Source organism: Hyposmocoma kahamanoa, unplaced genomic scaffold (assembly GCF_003589595.1).
Source record: "Hyposmocoma kahamanoa isolate Upper Pololo Valley unplaced genomic scaffold, ASM358959v1 92, whole genome shotgun sequence".
NCBI classification, from domain to species: Eukaryota; Metazoa; Arthropoda; class Insecta; order Lepidoptera; family Cosmopterigidae; genus Hyposmocoma; species Hyposmocoma kahamanoa.
The window spans coordinates 2067248-2085307 of NW_020654748.1; the positions used below are offsets into that span (position 1 = coordinate 2067248).

General features: G+C 37.1%; 1 protein-coding gene across 2 annotated transcripts in view; it reads right to left on the bottom strand.

Moving 5' to 3' along the window:
* The window catches only part of LOC113236975 (glutamate synthase [NADH], amyloplastic), a 50552-nt gene extending 32705 nt beyond the window's left edge, over nucleotides 1-17847 (bottom strand). For both annotated transcript variants that reach the window (XM_026473203.1, XM_026473202.1), the window contains exons 1-10: nucleotides 17767-17847; nucleotides 17410-17532; nucleotides 15264-15373; nucleotides 14742-14842; nucleotides 14082-14333; nucleotides 13333-13454; nucleotides 11771-11893; nucleotides 2997-3163; nucleotides 1505-1633; nucleotides 749-905 (exon numbers count right to left, since the gene is read on the bottom strand). In XM_026473203.1, coding sequence (XP_026328988.1) covers nucleotides 749-905; nucleotides 1505-1633; nucleotides 2997-3163; nucleotides 11771-11893; nucleotides 13333-13454; nucleotides 14082-14333; nucleotides 14742-14842; nucleotides 15264-15373; nucleotides 17410-17532; nucleotides 17767-17823 — 1341 coding nt within the window. In that variant the 5' untranslated portion in view covers nucleotides 17824-17847. The remainder of the gene's footprint in view (nucleotides 1-748; nucleotides 906-1504; nucleotides 1634-2996; nucleotides 3164-11770; nucleotides 11894-13332; nucleotides 13455-14081; nucleotides 14334-14741; nucleotides 14843-15263; nucleotides 15374-17409; nucleotides 17533-17766) is intronic.
* Nucleotides 17848-18060: the final 213 nt, after the last annotated feature.

The following is an 18060-nucleotide window of genomic DNA, read 5'->3' on the forward strand; positions in this document are numbered from 1 at the left end:
GATTACTTTTTTTTCCCAAACATGGTCGGAAATGTTTGCATTGCTTTCTTAGTTAGCATTTATTAATATTAATTACCAAAGTTTTACTCGTAGAATATGATCGTTAAGAGTCTATACAACCTCAATCCATCACTGTGAAAGGGTTGTAACCCTGACTAGCCGTGAATTCAGGCAATGAAACAGGAAACTTCCGGTCCACAAAATTTATTAAAGAAGTAAAGTTAAAAGAAAGGGGCTGAAACAATATAAAGGTAAATGTAAAAAAAAACAGGTACAACAGTAAAAAAACACTCCCTACACTTTAATAAAGGCACTTACCCCTAAATGGGCCGAGTAACTGAATTACAGATATAGGTACATGAAGGCTGTAGACTGTTATTTATTATTACACATGTTTTAGCTTATTTAATTATTATAAACGTAGTAAAGAACCAAAATTAGCGATTATTCGCGATGGATTTTGAAACAGCTCCGAATGTTGTGGCGGTCGAGCTGGGAGTGACCGTGGTACGAAAACAAAATGAGAAAGTGAAGGAAGATGGAACAATTCAAATTTAAATACATGTAAAATAAAACAATGATAGGATACAAGTCGGGAGAGGCGACACAAAAAGGTGAGATGACGGTGAAAGGAGGTCACACCGTCACAACTGTACACATCTGTCATCATCAAAGGGTATTTGGCGACATATTTTGAAGTTGACAGGGCAAGGAGACGCTACATATGAAGTTAGTACTGTGTCCTCACCTTCCAGCCGCGGTGATTGGTGGTCTTGAGCGCGTGAAGGTCCGGCAGTGACAGGATGGGCTGCGGCAGGAAAACACGGTGGACGAACTGTGCGCTCGGCTGCAGGATGTTGGCTGCAGGCCCAATCGGGCAAAGCAGCGACATTACGATTTTCTCCCTGTTCACATACATACTTTTACACCTGACTGAAATTTTATTGGATAAAGTATTTTTCATCATACTTGCTCGTACAAAACTAGGCGGTATTTTTATCATTCGGCCACAGGGCGGTATTTGGTTTTTTGTTTTATTTGTACTCTACCGTAGCATCAAACAGTGTCTCTAAAGCGCAGCTGTTCGCAAAAATTTTACAATTTACATTTTGTTTACCAAAATCTTTAGAGACTCCGTGTGTCTCTACGACGCGTGACAAGTCACTCAAGTCAATGCGTTTTCACTACTATGAAAAAGATAATTAACTGTATCCGTAGCCGAAGGGTTACGGTCCGGGCCAGGATAAATATTTGTGTTAGATCAACGTACGGTCTACATTTATTTCTCTAGTGAGTTTGGATGTAATTTGTGTGTGTGCGTCTATGGCACCCGCGATACGTACGTATACTACGTTTCTTTAGTGCGTGGCTTTGAGTGCGTGCGTTAAAAAAAAATCTGTTGGAATCTATACCCGAGCTATTTTAGTGTATAAAAAGTTTATCAAACTATAAATTTTTTATGTAAGTTTGGATTGAAACCAAGATAAAATAAAAAAACACATACCTGAAGGGATCAATGGGCGGGTTGGTGACCTGCGCGAACAGCTGCTTGAAATACTCGTAGGGCAGCGGCTGAAACTGCGACAGGCACGCAAGTGGCGCGTCGTTGCCCATACTTCCCAATGCTTCTTTCCTGTAACACACGCATAACAAATTTTTTTTTATAAAAACTTTTTGTTTTTTTTTATGATCTTATCTTATCGTCAACTGGACATCAAGGCATATACTTTTGTTCGAATATCGCCCCAAGGGCAACGGAACAAGATCCTTCAATGAGTAATTTAATGTGCTACCGTTTGTAATTAGTCACTTGTTAAAGAAATGATGAGATATTGCCAGTTGCATAATTCAAGGCACCTTGTTTTATTATTCTTAAAGGGTTAGAACACGAAAATATTGTTACCATTGAATAAAAAGTTTCCTCCGGTTTTACAAATTCAAGTTTTCAACAAGGACTTACGGAAATGACGTACTAGCTTCAAAATTGCATAGTTTTTTATCAATCAAACATTCTTTAAGTTTAGGGCATTAATACTGAAAATGTAAGGTGGCTCGAATTACGTGTCCGGGAGTGCAATGACTGAATAACAAAGTACTTTGATAATAGAGTTAAATCGCTGCCTCTCTGTTTGTGGTATTTCTGGTATCTGCGCATAAAGCAGTATATTTCGGGGATTTGCTTCGAACAAATGCTTTTTAACTGCGTGACAAGGGTTCACGATTTACTAATTAGTATTATTTATCTCAAATGAGTTCATGTAATAATAATGTTTCAGACAAACACACTTATAACCTGGTTCCAAATTACAGATATTCTCCATATGACTCCGTGGCACTACCCAAAACACCCAGACCAGAATAGTGATGTAACAGATCTCTGCTCCTGCTTCCGCAACTGCGGAAATTCTGCACGATTTTTCACGTCTGTTTCCGTTTCTGTTTCCGTAATTTTTGTAACAGTACTTTTATCGGAAATTGTTGTGTTTGCAGTGTTGTGTTAAGTGCAATTATGAAATCAAATACAAGCCCTGTTTAGAACTATTTCGTCGAGTTCTTAAAAGTATTTACATTTTCGCATCCGCTTCCGTTTCTATTTCTGATAAGATTTACTTTTGACATCTGTTTCTGTTGCCGTTGATTATAATTATTATGATTATGATTATCATCACTGGACCAGAATCAATGTCAAAAATTAATTAGTTTTGAAAATGGTTTAGATTGCCAGTCACTACGCTACCGAAGTCGCAAATCGTCACTCCATCTGGCCAGAGGGCGTCCTACACTAGGTTTGCCGAGCCGTTTGAGCACAAATAAGAAAGAAAGGAATAAGCAAAAATAAAATCTGGGTAATTTTCTCCGATAAACTTAAGTTTGATCAGATTAACTAGCAGCAACAATTCGTTTCCCAAATTGGTTCTACTGAGAATCTCCTCGTCTAGCATCCACATTAGTAACCGAAGAACCACTGAGGTTTTTAAATTACTTGAGATACTCACTTGTTTTGAATCATAGGTACCAGCAGCATGTTAATAGCTTCAATGGTGTACCCAAAGAGGGCCAGTCGTTTGTCGCTCAGGCCTACTATAGCTCCATTCGGTGAGCCGTTCAACGCCACAGTGCCATTTGCAGACGCTACCGACTTGTGAATGTCTTCCATTGTAATCTGAGACAATAACAATACATTTAATTGCGTTGTAAGTATTTGCAAAACTGGTCATACAGAATATAACAATTATTTGTGTTTTAGCGTCTACTGTGAATGGTAAAACAGGCTAAATGGTCTCAAACTTTATAGTGTGATTGTAAGAGTTATTTTGATTCTTATGTAGTTAGTAGGGGTAAAGGGACAGCAATATCATATAACATAAGTTTTAACTGAGACGAGGTGAGAATAGGTAACTTCACATCACTGATGTAATAAATGTAATATAATAATTATAACGCCCACACTCATAGCCCCGCACGAGAGAACAAAAAAATAACGAGAATGGACACTCTCTGCCCCTAGCTTTACATACCGCACCACACCTCGCACAATGACGGTCATATTGAATGAACGACAACAAGGTTGTCGGCGAGCCGTTTTCGCGCTAAAACGTCTTTGGTATTTGAATATAGTTTTCATTTATTCATTACGAAACTTGTACGTTAATATATAACATCATTGTACGTTACTATTTATAACGGTCGTGAATTGTGCTGTGTACAGCTGTTTATAATCATCTAAACGGGATAAAGAGAGGAGTTTCTTTCGTTTTCCGGAAGAAGAAACGAAATAAGTAAAAAAATAGATGTCTGAGACTCATTCAGTTATTGTTTTCTTAGTTTATTTAGTGCAGAGTAATGTAGACGAGGCTGTACTCTATGAGTAGAATTGCTGGCTGAACATAGATAATAATTATAGTTTTTGTATTTGGAACGCTAAGAAAACAAGGAAAGGTCTTGACATACATATTAAGAGGAAGCGAAATATATAGGAAGCGAACAAAGGAATTGGTGTAGCATGTTACCATTGGTGTGTTTTGCTTATAATTCTAGCAAACATAGCAGTACCGGGGTGTCACCATATTTGGTATTGTTCGGTAGAGAATCCTTATGTGCGTCAGATATGGAATTAGGGATTAATTGTCTCAATGTTGCGGAGAACCTGCAAGATAAAATTGCAAAACAAGCAGCGTTGATTGATGTAGTTAAGGAACGAATAGTGAGGGCGCAGATAAAACAGAAGCGGAATTATGATAAGAAGGCAAAAATGGTTGTGTATCAGCCAGGGGACTTGATAATGTTATATTGTCCTAGGAGAATTTCTAATAGAAGTATGAAATTAGCTAGATTATTTAAAGGGCCGTATAGAGTGGTAGGTCGATTAAGTAGGGTTAATTATATTGTAAGAAAAATAGATGTAAATAGGAATAGATTGTGTAGGCAGGATATAGTCCATGTGAATAGGATGAAAAAGTTCCTTAGGAGATAATTTAATGTTTTCTTGTTTTCTATTAGGTTATCTAATCTTTTATGTTTACTTTTCATGTGGGACCACATTGACGTTATGAGAAATATTTGGAGAAAAATTAATATTTTCCTGTACATGCAGACTTGGAAGGAAAGGAGGAGAAGATACACCATCATATAGATAAAATTTACTTTTGTTTTCCTTTTTCAATTTGATAGATATATTATCCTGTATGTGCGAATAGTTCATGCTCATCCTCCAGTTGATCAAGGACTGTCTGCATTCTGGGAAAATATATTTATTTAATTATTAGAAATTCTTCATGTGGTATACCCTCATACCATATGTGTCTTGGAATATGTAGTTAGAATATGTTGTTGACGTTATACGTGGGTTGGTTTTTGTTTGTTTAAAGATTGTAAGTGAAGCTGATGGAACGTGATAGCTGCAAAATGAGGACTAAGGCAGCTGGGAGATCAATAGTGATGTAACCCAGTGATCGTCCGATGGGTGTTCAAGCCTGTGTCGTCGTTGTGGCAGCATCCACGTTGGAGATAGCTTAGGCTGAGATAGTTAGGAACTTGTAGTGATGTTTAGAATTTTTATTAGGATCGTTCAGCCAGTTTAGGGTCGCTAAAATAAAGTGTTAGGGTTTAGTCAGGTTCCCTAATTAGATAGGATAGCTAACTAGTGAAAATATTTTGATTTGTTTGTTTAGGATGTGATCATGGTCTGTCCTTTTAGATAGGTTTTTGGCAGACCAAAGCCATAGCCTCCTCGGTGGTTTACTTGGTAAGTTGATAGCTTCCGAGCAGTGTGTGGCTAGTCTGTAGTAAAGGCTGATCACTATGTATGTTGCCTATCATAGGTAGAGCACTAGCTAGGGATGTTCACCCCTTCAGCTGTGAGGAAGAGGGATGTAGACGAGGCTGTACTCTATGAGTAGAATTGCTGGCTGAACATAGATAATAATTATAGTTTTTGTATTTGGAACGCTAAGAAAACAAGGAAAGGTCTTGACATACATATTAAGAGGATTGTTTCGTAACCCCTACGCCAAAATTATGTAAAAAAGTGAAATAAAGTATAAAATTTGAAGATTATTACAGTTTTGAATTTATAGAAATGCCTCTCGCAGCGTAATCTGAGCTACCCCCTATTTCAGTAACATATAACATATAATTTGTATTGCCGATAAACATTATGTAGTGAATATACGTAATTATTAACTAGGAAACGATAAACTTGGACACGCAATTAAAAATACCTTGGTTACCTTATTTAAAAGTACCTGTCCAAAATATAAGGCAAGTGGTTGTAATATAAATCTTCAATATTATTCTAGTTATTGAATTAATGAAAAATATAACATTACATCGATATACATTCAGTCAAAAAAGTATCGGGAATGGATGATTTGTTTATGGTTCCAAATTCAAATTTTTGTTTTTTTGTAGTTGTTAGATTGGCACAACTGTTTTCCATTTTGGCGCGGAGTTTGAGTTGCATCTGTTATTTATATTAAATACAGTGCTGGTTTTAGTAATATCATATATAGTGTGTATTGCGAATTTCATAATGGACAAAAATATCGAACAAAGAGTTTGTCTTAAATTTTGCATCGCCAATGGAATTTCGTGTTCAGAGTCACTGAAAATGTTACAGAAGGCTTACGGTGACTCGACTTTATCAAAAACTCGTGCTTATGAGTGGTTCAAAGCGTTAAAAAGCGGTCGAGATGTGATGGAAGATTTGCCTCGCTCTGGTAGGCCGTCAACGTCTGCAACTGAAGTTAACATCGCAAAAGTGAAGGAAATAGTGACTGAAAATCCCCATTCAACTCTGAGAGAGATAGCCGCCGAACTTTCTGTATCTCACGAGTCGATCCGTACCATTTTAACTAATTATTTGGGTATGAAACAAGTTGCTGCTCGGCTAGTCCCAAAAGATCTGAATTTTCTCCAAAAACTCAATCGCATGAACGTCGCTGAGGACATGCTAGAACGAGTCAGTTCGGACCCAACATTCATGAAACGCATTGTTACCGGTGACGAGACGTGGGTTTACGAGTTTGACATGCAAACTAGTCAACAAGCTTCGGAGTGGCGCCTTCCAACTGAACAGAAACCGAAAAAACCACGCCAAAGTCGATCAAAAGTCAAAGTCATGTTGACTGTTTTCTTTGACTATCGCGGTGTTGTGCACTCTGAATTCTTACCGGAAGGTCTAACGGTAAATAAAGAATATTATTTGAGCGTTATGAGGCGTCTAAGAGAGCAAATTCGACGAAAAAGGCCAGATTTGTGGAAAGAAAATTCTTGGATTTTGCACCACGACAATGCGCCTTCGCACAAGGCTATCATTGTGAACGAATTTTTGACCAAACACTCAACAAATACCATCCAACAACCACCATATTCACCAGATATGGCTCCTGCTGACTTTTTTCTTTTTCCTAAACTCAAATTACCACTTCGTGGCACCCGTTTTCAATCGATAGAAGACATAAAGGAGAATTCGCGGCGAGAACTGAACTCAATTCCGGAAGCAGCGTTTAAAAATTGTTTTGATGAATGGATTATTCGTTGGCGCAAGTGTATCGTTTCTAAAGGAGCATACTTTGAAGGTGATAAAATAAATTTGGATGAATAATAGACATTTTGTGTATTATTGATCTTTTCCCGGTACTTTCTTGACAGAGTAGTAAATACCTAATAAACTTGTGTTATTATTAGTATTCTATTAATAGATTTATAGATATTCGCGTTAAAATTTTCGCTATGTTGCCGCTCTGACCACGTAACGTAACAGTACGAGAAAGTGATGGGTAGGTAACCCTGACACGTCACGCACACATTAGCGCGTGTGCAGATAGCGCCTTGCTGTATGTAGTAGTAGTAGGTAAATAATTTTTGACCGTTGTATGGAGTGTCCATGGTGTGCCAGCACTAAGGAAATCCTATAGTCCACCAAAATGACAGTTCCTTGCGCAAAACTGCTGCGCGCTTGCGAGCAGCTGGTGATTGCAGTCGATAAATATTCTATCGACTATCGAGTAAATATTGCTCACAGTTATGGAATAAACAGCAAAACTAGTTTCATTTGAACCATCTTCGAATCATTATTCATCCAATTACTGAGCACAAGTTCATTTTAATTTGTTATAATTATTAATAAAAAGATCGAACACTCAGAAAAAACACTCATAAAAAATTCCTTCGATCTGGTTGGATGTATTAATAATTATAACAAACCAGTAGAGTAATTTCACAAAAAATAATTGAATATCAATTCAATAAAAATTTAATCTCATTTTAATTGTCAATTTTTGTAAGTTCATACATACATACATCGTATTTAGAACTATGTTTATGAAAAATTTAAAAATTTTAAATGTTTTTAATTTTAATTCAATATAGATACTCAAATTCGGCTATTCTTGTTAAAATGTTTATGACTAAAAATTTATCTCGATACTAGTAGGTCAACTGTGAAAATAAGAATAAAGATGGCAATAACGCAATTAGCAATCATTAGAACGTCCTAACATTCACAATATTTTATCTTCTTTCGCAATCTACCGACAACTATTTAAAATTGTATGAAAACTGGCAACCTTACAAATGTCATTTTACTCGGTCTTCAAAAAAGATAGACTATATTATAGTGGGTGTCATGGAGACAAATACACAACCACATATTACACCCAGACTCACGAGAGAAATAAATATAGGCCGAACAAATATTTCTCCCTGCCCGGGAATTGAACCCGTGACCTCCTCGTCCAGGGTCCACAATGCTAGTAAGCTATGTAATTAATAAAATTACATTTAAAATTAGTCTTTTTTATTTAATTTTTAAAATTGAAATGATAATTTTAATTGTATTCCACATATCGACCCCTCCTACGTAAAGAACGTATGTTGAAATTACCAAGTTTACAAGGGAGCATTTTAAAGTTTTGAATTCACTGAAATCAGCATAATACGTGATTTTAGCATTTGTCAGTTTTATTCGGCGAAGCTCGTTATTCATATAGAGCATTATAAAATCCTAGATATCGGTTAGATAAACAACCACAATTTATTTTATAATTTTATACTAAGGCAGATGTGGTTCAACAAGCAGGTAAACTAAGTGAGACTGGGCGGGTCTGGTGACAGTATAAAGTTATAAAATATTGTTCATCTAACCGATATCTAGGATTTTATAATGCTCTATATGAGTAACGAGCATTGCCAAATAAAACTGAGAAATGCTAAAGTCCCGTGTTATGCCCATTTAAATGAATTCAAAACTTTAAAAAGCTCCCATGTAAACTTGGCAATTTCGACTTACAAAACTTTATGTAGGAGGAGTCGACATGCATATGTCAATTCAGCCATTTATGTGGGAAGTATAATAACCCATATTCTTCTACTATAGTACTAGAAGGGAGCTTATTAGTGAAAAAGTTTATTACACTTCTCATGTATTCGTGTGGTATGGACGTCGTACTACTATTACAATAGTGTTGTAACTCAAAATGTGTGAAATTCAAGATAGATTTCGTTTCGTTGAAAAATGCGTGGAATATTAATAGATTACAAGGTCTATTACACATTAGCATGTATACAATTACAAGAGCTTAAGGTGGTTATCCACCGGCGAGGCGAGACGAGGATTGAAATTTGTATGACAAAATTTCAATTCTCTCCTTTTTTTCCATCTTCGGTGGAAATGGTCTGGATCGACGGATGGGCAAGGCGAAAATCGAAATATTTCTTGATGTCATATTGAATCGTATTATTGCCTGCGTAGAGTATTATACTCTGCAACGTTAACAGGACTTCCCGCGCGAGCTCGCGAGATCTCGTGAAGCGGTCTCGTTCGAGCTCGCGACGGCTATAAATATTAATCGCGAGATTGTGGGGTATGTGCGTTTTGAGATCTAAAAAAGATGGTTTCATCTAATTTTTCTCCCGTTAACATACTTAACAATAATAATATACGGGACATATTAGTTCACCCGCGTATTTATCGCTAGATGAACTGTACAACACTGAATCTTCACTATCCAGAATCACAGCGCGGACTCGCGCGAGCCATTTATGACAATTTTTGGTGGAAATAGGCCGACGAGATTTCAATTCTCGTCTCTCCTCGTCTCGTCGCGCCTCCCCGGTGGAAAACCACCTTAAGACAAGCAAAAGTGCACAACAAGGTCTAAATCAAATAACAAGTGAAAAGCCAACAAAAAGGATAAAAAACATAGTTATAGTCTTTATCTAAAATTATACCGTAATATGTGTGGACCTCGACTCCCCTTCTCCACTTCATCTAACGTCAACCTGCTCTCGCCCGCTCTGTACCGTTATTACAACATAAAGTCATTCGACATACTGTTACTTGTTATTTTTATAATGAAATCTATTTCAATAATATTAATCTGAAAAAACAATTGAGTTGGCTTCGAGGGTGCTATTTCATATTTTATTGCCGTATATACTACAGTATGTATTAATCTGATGCTTTACTTCAATGAGCGAATAGTAATTATGTATAATATGACACAATAACGCGTAAGTGTGAGTTGCATTTGCCAACCAACAGTGACAGGCGTTGTCATATCCTGCCCCGGGACGGTGGCAGACGGGAAAAGAACTCGATTTTTCTTTACCGGTCCACATATATTTCCGATCCCACTGTATGAACAAAGCTATTTATTCATACTGGTCACTTAGAATAAAGACTAGATATTAAAATTAATGGGCGAAAATCAAAATTCAAAAAGCCTCCAAATTCAAGCGTTAGCGTTAATTCAGCTATGGAAACCCCGAACTCACCATCTGTAAAATATATATTCCCCACCGCACACCATTGCAGCGTATGAACAGAAAAGTACACAACATTGTTATCGCCATAACATATTAACAACACATAGATGGATGATACCAGTATGTTATTGGAAAAGGATGAATTAAAGTGATAAGATAAAAATGCGTACACAAAATGAGAATATGTAAATGCGAGTTACGTAAAATGCACATCACTAAATAAATAATACAGAGAAAATTAAACATATTTTATACACACAATTTTTCAATGAATATAATGCAATTTTTTTTTTTGTATTTGGCAAAGAGTGGTAACCGTCACAGTCCGCGTACATCCGCGAGTCCGCGACTTCTGTCGACATGCTACCGGCCGTTTAGATTTGGTTCCGTTCCATTAGCGACTACTCAGTTGAAAAGATGACTCCGACACAACCCGGTGAATTCCGCCGAATGCCGGTCGAATCCGTCGCATATCAGTGCTCTTCAATACCGCAGAGAAATGTGTTGTAACACTCAGCGGGCGGTTTCAGAGCATTGAAATTTATAGCTTACTCCAATTGAAATAGCATAAAATATACATTCATAAATTGAATGTTCTCTCCCTTCCGGCGGAGGGGACGGATTTGCGGCTGGGCCCAAGTATCCTTCACATCGCAAATTTGTTGCCGGTCGCGGGAAATAAGATATTAATTTTCTCGTGTCTGTGATTTACCTCAACTCTTCAACTCGAAACACAGCAGAGCTGTTTTGTGGGGAGACAGGTAGGTATTTAATACCTATACTGTTTATTTTTCCAACACTAAAGTTCAATGCGCAAAAGTGTTGCAAGCTTATAAGAAGCTAGTGATAAATTATATCGATGGTCGATTGAATACTGGTTACGCTTACGCAATAAATGACTATTTGTTCTATTTGAATATAAAATCCACGTAACGTAAAAAAGTGTATAATAGAAAATGGCGTCATTTTGGATGAAGAATCATGAACGTCACGGATTGATGTCAATACCAGTAGGTAAACTGTCAAAATAAGAATGAAGAAGGCGACAATACAACAATTATTTATTCAGTATTCATGCATTTCCGCAAAAAAATCCTCTTTCATAATCTATTTAACATACTGTCCACAATAACTACATAAATATGAAAAAAAAAAAAAATATTCAGCAAACGTCATTTTACTTCGTTTTGGAAAACTATAGTAGGTATAATTAACCAAAACACACACATTAATATATTATTCCCATTACATTCCGCCACCAATGTATGAGTTCACTCTCTTTGAGAATGCTGTGCCAGTGACATCACTATGTCCAAAGCATATGATGACAACCATAAACTATGGTTGGTCAACTTTAATTTCTTAAGCGATAGTGAGACCTTGATGTTGGTCAGTTTTCATTCCCTTGTACGTGATAGAGGGGCTGTATGATTGACCAATTTGGAATTTGTACAGCATTCTTAATGCGAATGAAAATGGAGTACATATTAGTTTTTCTGACCTGTTCTTTGAGCCACTGTGAGTGTGGTCGGCTTCGTGCGATTTTGAGCTTAAGCTCCACGTCTTGAATGATCTTCTTCTCTTCAGTGTCTACTAATAACATACGGCCAGGTTTTAGGCGACTCTGAAAACCATAAAACATATATTACTATGAAAAAAAACTTCATTAAGGTTTTAAAATTATACTGACAGAATCGTAGTGGTAATGCTTTCTCTGTTTCACGTAGTATTAAGATATCGCACTGTTAACAGAATAGTGTATTAACTCAAAAAGTGATATATATATCGCACTGTTAATACAATAGTGTATTAACTCGAAAAAAGACTTTCTCAGAATCGATGAAAAACTAATTACTCACTTAAAAATCATTAAAATTTATATGTTATAGTTTATTATAGACAATTATACAATTTCTCAAATATATTTCAAAATAAAAGGAATAAAACAAATTCATAGTTTGGATAAGGATTATTTTGGCCAAAAATAGCTCACATAAAGTGTGTCTCATTTTGAGTTAAGAGATATCTTTTGATTGTTTCTTACAATATTCTAACGACGGTTTTTTTTGACGTATAAAGAATCAAATTTTACGCTCAATAATGACACAACATTAAATTTCACATATTTTGAGTTACAACACTATATATGCTATTACACAGTGCGATATAAGTGATATATAGTATTTTCTGAGAATCAATAAAAAACGAATTACCCACTTCCCGTGAAAGACCATTAAGATTTATGTATAGGTTACAGTTTATTATAGACATCTAAACAATTTGCTACTTGGAAATACGTTTGAGAATAAAAGGAGAACAATAATTTAATATTTTTTTAATAAGGGTTGTTTTGGCCAGAACTAGCTAACATAAAGTGTGTCTCATTTTGAATTAAGTACATATACTATGATTGTTCCTTACAATATTCTAACGACTGTTTTATTGACGCATAGATAATAAAATGTTACGTTCTATAATGATAGAATCCTGAAATTAGCATATTTTTAGTTATAACACTATTATAATAGCAGAGCGATATGTGAAAAGGAGAAAATACAGAAGTCGCTGGATTAAATTCAAGCTTAACGTGAAAGGAAGTACCTATTTGCAACGTTAGGACTAGATGTTTCTAACAATTAGGTTATAGGTTTTCTATATGATACCAAGTGAAAGGGCGAACAAAACGTGCGCCTGATGGTAAGCGACATGTCTGTCCGTAACAGTTCAAGTGCCACTTAGAGCTTTAAAACACAAAGACCTGACGGGCACTGCGCTCGTCACCATGAGACTTGATAAATCTCATGTGCCTATAATTTCTCCAGCACCATTTAAAACCGGAACGCAGTAATTTAGGTTAGATATTAGAGAACGTTAGAGATATTAGATTTAAGATTATCAAGAGCCGAAGACCGAAGAGATACCAAAGTTTTTTCTTGTTAAAATTACCATTAGAAACATGTGTCAAATTCTGACAAATACCTGCATTGTACGAGTGGCGCCACCTGTATGGTGAAATAAATTTTCAGTAAAGTGCGAAAAGAGTGTTTAGAAAATGTTACGTACCTTGAGTATAACCTTCTCAGGTTCGACGTCATACACTCCAACTTCGGAAGCCATCACAAGTACGTTTTCACTGGTAACGTAGAATCGAGACGGACGGAGGCCGTTCCGGTCCAGTATGGCACCTAGAAGTTTCAAATTGTATAAATTGAAAATCGTTTTAAATAAATAAAGAAATGTATAGTCACACCCGTCGACTCAGTTTCAATTTGTAAGAAAATGTGGATGGGAAAGTCTACAGCGACCACAGAACAATAAATACAGTAGAAGTGATTACTTAGTGTCCGACGTATAGTGGGTCCAAACTGATAATACGGGGACAAGGAATAAGTCGTGGAGAATCGAGCTGAATTTTTTTTATGTGATAAATAATAACATTCCTAACAACTTTCATTCTTGTATAATTTCTTGAAAAGTTGATAGTTTCGGAGAAAAAAATACTTTTTTTTTCTTTTATGGAGGAACATATATTTTATTTATTATCTCAAAATATATGAAAATGTAATGTGCGTGGGTTACTTACAGCATAGTTCCAAATCATTCTCTATATAGAAAAAAATAATCCATCTACATGTACTTGCAGCTTTACAAGTAAAGGTGTGGCAATTATATTATTATAAAATAATAATAAAAAACAATTTACTAATAAGACGTTTCACCGACACAACATTAATATTAAAATAGTCAATATCAACCTGTTTGGACAATACATTGAAGCTATTACTCGCACGCAAGAGACTGCAGCGCCTTACCAATGTATCGTCCATCCGTGAATGAGATCAAAGCTGGGCCGTCCCATGCCTCCATGGCACACGAGGCCCATTGATAATAGTCCCTCTTTTCTTGCGGCATGGTCTTATCGTTGTGCCAGGCCTCGGGCACCATGGTCATGACCGCTTCGGGCAGGGTACGTTGGCCACAGTGGAGGAGGAATTCCAGTACGCAGTCGGCGGATCCAGAGTCGGAAAGATTGGGCTCCACGACCGGGTAGAGTTTCTTCAGTTCTATAGAGAAGAAGAAGTCATTTAATGAGAATTGTGTGTATATCCAAGACTCTTTTGTAATACTTTTTTTGTTTGTCACTATTGAACGGTATGTAAGATAGTCATCAGAACAGAATCGCATCAGCCTGGCCAAAAAAAAGGTTCACATCCACACAATAAGAGCGAAACAAATCCTTGTGTGTTTTATTTCGGTTCGCAGACTGTAAACGGTTTTCTTGCCGAATTTCCAATCGCAATACTCGGCCCCAACGATTGCTAAACGGAAGCGAAGACGTCCGAATGGTTCCGATCGCGTTTTGGGGCTTAGGTAAGGTATATTTTAAAAACGGCCGATATCCACCTCTCCCCACATTCAGCAGCAACGAGCGTATTACATGCTATTGTTGTTGCGATAAAGAGTTGACTAACCAGAATCTTTGAAGAGTTCGCTCTTCATGACGCCTTCGCGCGCCTTCATCAAATTGACGTTACCACGTAACGTATTTATTTCACCATTATGGGCAAGAACTCTGAAACAAAATCCAAACACACAAGTTACAAAGGCGTCATTGTGCACAAATAGTCAAAGAATCCAAGTAATAAAATATAATCATAATAAATTCATAAGTCCGTTCAGTTTCAATTCTTCGCGTTTCAAAAACAATGAGACAATTCTGAGATACTTTTAATATTAGACAACTATTTGACGACTAATAAATATCATTTTAGACAGCCGGGACGGACAACGTAATTAATAGAGTCCGAAACGACGGCTTGTTTGAAAAAACAAATATAACCTATCAAAATCCGAAAAAACAGTTCAGTTTCCAACGCTTTAAACTTTTTAAATAAGTTACATATACTTGAGATTGCTGCTGTTAGAGCCAATTGGACGAAAGAAAGTCTTTGCCGTGAGACATTACTGCAAACAAAAAAAATACTCGTACAAACCTCAAAGGGTGTGCTCTTTCCCAGCTGGGGAAAGTGTTGGTGGAGAATCTGGTATGGACCAGCGCCAGGTATGTCGTGAACGCTGGATTGCCGAGATCCTTGAAGTACTCCTAAGGGCAAACCAATGTCCGGTGTTATAAATGATCTTGAAGGAATGGTGCAACAGGTTCATGCGTACGGATGGAATACGTGTTTCCAGAGAAAGGGAATTTTAGGAATCTAAGGGTCGTATTCCAGAACTCTACTCAATGCTCAAGTCAGGACTTGAGCAGACTTGAGTATGATTTCAAGCACTGGAAATACGACCCTAATGGCAAGGACTTGAGTATGATTTTCAGTGCTCACTGCAATACTCAAGTCCTGACTTGAGCATTGATAGAGTTCTGGAATACGACCCTTAGAACTAAAGTAAATAGGCAACGTTTAGAGAAATGCATCAAAACAGGGGATCAACTCCAACTTTCCGTCCGAAACAATTACTATCAAATAAATAATACCCGACACAATTAAAACACGCATGAAGCGAATAAGTTTCATACTTGACATTGCTTTTTGATTTGGTCGAGTATTATTTCTTCTTCTTTCTAGCCATTCTCAATTATATCAGTGTAGGTCTCCTTCAGTTTCTACCACTTCTCTCGGTTCTGTGCCACCTGTATCCAATTCAACCCCGCCACTTTCTTTACGTCATCCTTCCAATGCATCTGCCGGTTTCCCTCTGGCGCGTTTTTCTCCCCAAGGATGCCATTCGAGGACCGCCTTACACCAGGAGCCATGTTTTCGAGCAACGTGACCCGCCCACCGCTACTCAAGGTTCGTTACGCGTTTGGTGACATCTGTGACTCAGCTTTCCTGTTTAAGTCACATACAAGGGCTGGTAGCTGTAAATTTACCTTACTGGATGACGAAATACTTTCACAGATTTCTCATAGATGGTGCTACGGCTAAAAAGTCATTGAAAATCAAATACAAAGACCCGACAAGCGTATAGAAAACAAATTCGTGAGGCCCGCTGGTTCGTTACGTGGCTTAGTTGGCATAGGGTCTGGCACGGTTTGATAGAAGACGTCGGTTCGAATCCGGCCGGACCGTAGGAAAATTTATTCTATAGGTGTTTGATCTTTGTTTTAATATTATTTAAAAAATCTATTTTCTTTGGCGTTTTTTTGTAACATTAATAAAATAATCATCTGCCTCGCTTAATCGTTCTGAAATTTTATCGAAGTTATATTTTAAAAACAACAGCGAGCTGCTTTTACGACTTACAGGTTGTTTCTGGAAGGTTTGTAAATTATTCCAGCGTGCTTGTAGGGAATGCCACAACTCGTATAACCGCAATGAATATCAGCATCGATGAATGCGGATGCTGATCCGGATATTTTAATTTATGCGTATATTCGCAACAACACTGGTCGAGAATACAGCGAGTGCCGCTACGGGCCGATGCCGAACTTATCATGCCTCTGTTTCAGTGCTTTAATGTATGACATTACAGGTCAATATCATCTGGTCATCAAACATCGCATCTATCACGATTACGTCTTGTCTCTAGTCATCTAGTCACCCAGGTCTACTGTGTTTTATAAACTATAAATTGCAAAACTGCTTCAAATACAAAAGTATTTATAGCCCTATATATGTGGCCCTACTGTCTATTTTGTTACGAGATAGTCAAAGAAAAAGCATAGCTTCTGTTTTTATTTTTATTTTATTTTATAGCTAGTGGAGTAATTTCACAAAAAATAATTGAATATCAATTCAATATAAATTTAATCACATACAAGTATTACTTATTTGCCAGTAATTGTTTCGGACCGATGGCGGACAAAGAACGGGAGTACAACCCCAGGTGAGGAGAGAATGAATGACCTAGCATGCGTCAATTTTTTATTAGCTATTATTAGTACAGCGACCAGTAAACAATCACGCCTGTAATGAAGACGATTAATAAGAATTTCAAGTACCCTTGCAAGGGGTACTCACCCCTTTTACGTATATACAAATATGAATGTTGACAATTAGTTATCTCTGGTCATTGAAAGAGAGGCGCTAGTATCGACAGCGTTAAATATTTGAAACTGTAGAAGAAAAAAGGAACTAGATGTTTAGATTTCTGCAGCTTGAAAAAGGTAAAAAAGGTGCTCACCCATAATTGATTTGAAGTCAACAATCCCTTATAGACAACTGTCTTCAGCGACAAGCTGCAGATGTAGAACCTTGCCCCTGGCACAACCAGCTCATGAGACGCTCGCTTCCTCAGCACGAAAACCTGGAAACATACACCTTGCCACAAATTGCACACACTGCCATACATACAAAATTATACATAATTTACGTTATTGCTGGTCAGGATCGCAGCTGAGGACTGTACACCTGAAAACAGAACTGTGGATTACACTAGAATTTGAATCTGTAAGTTGCAACCTTGCAGATTCATACTCTAGTCGTGCGTGTGTTGAAGATTGTCGTTCGTGTGTTCGCCTTTATTCCCCCTTAGTCTTACCTGTCGGGCGAGATGGTTCAGGTCTTCGATATCGCCGGTAACAAACACTTGGCGCATAAATGGCTCGGAGTTACGAGCCACTTGACCTGAAAGTCAGTCAAACATTGGCCGTTACACACTTCACCAAGGGGAGGTTTTAGGTCCATACTTAATTACTACAAACTTATTCGTGCATAGAAGAGCTTATTGTTTAGGAAATACAGAACAGTCTGGAAGTTTTTAAAAAAACAAACCAAGACCTTTTGGAATTCGCAATACGTGAATATTGTTTTAAGCTTCCGTTACATAGAAGTA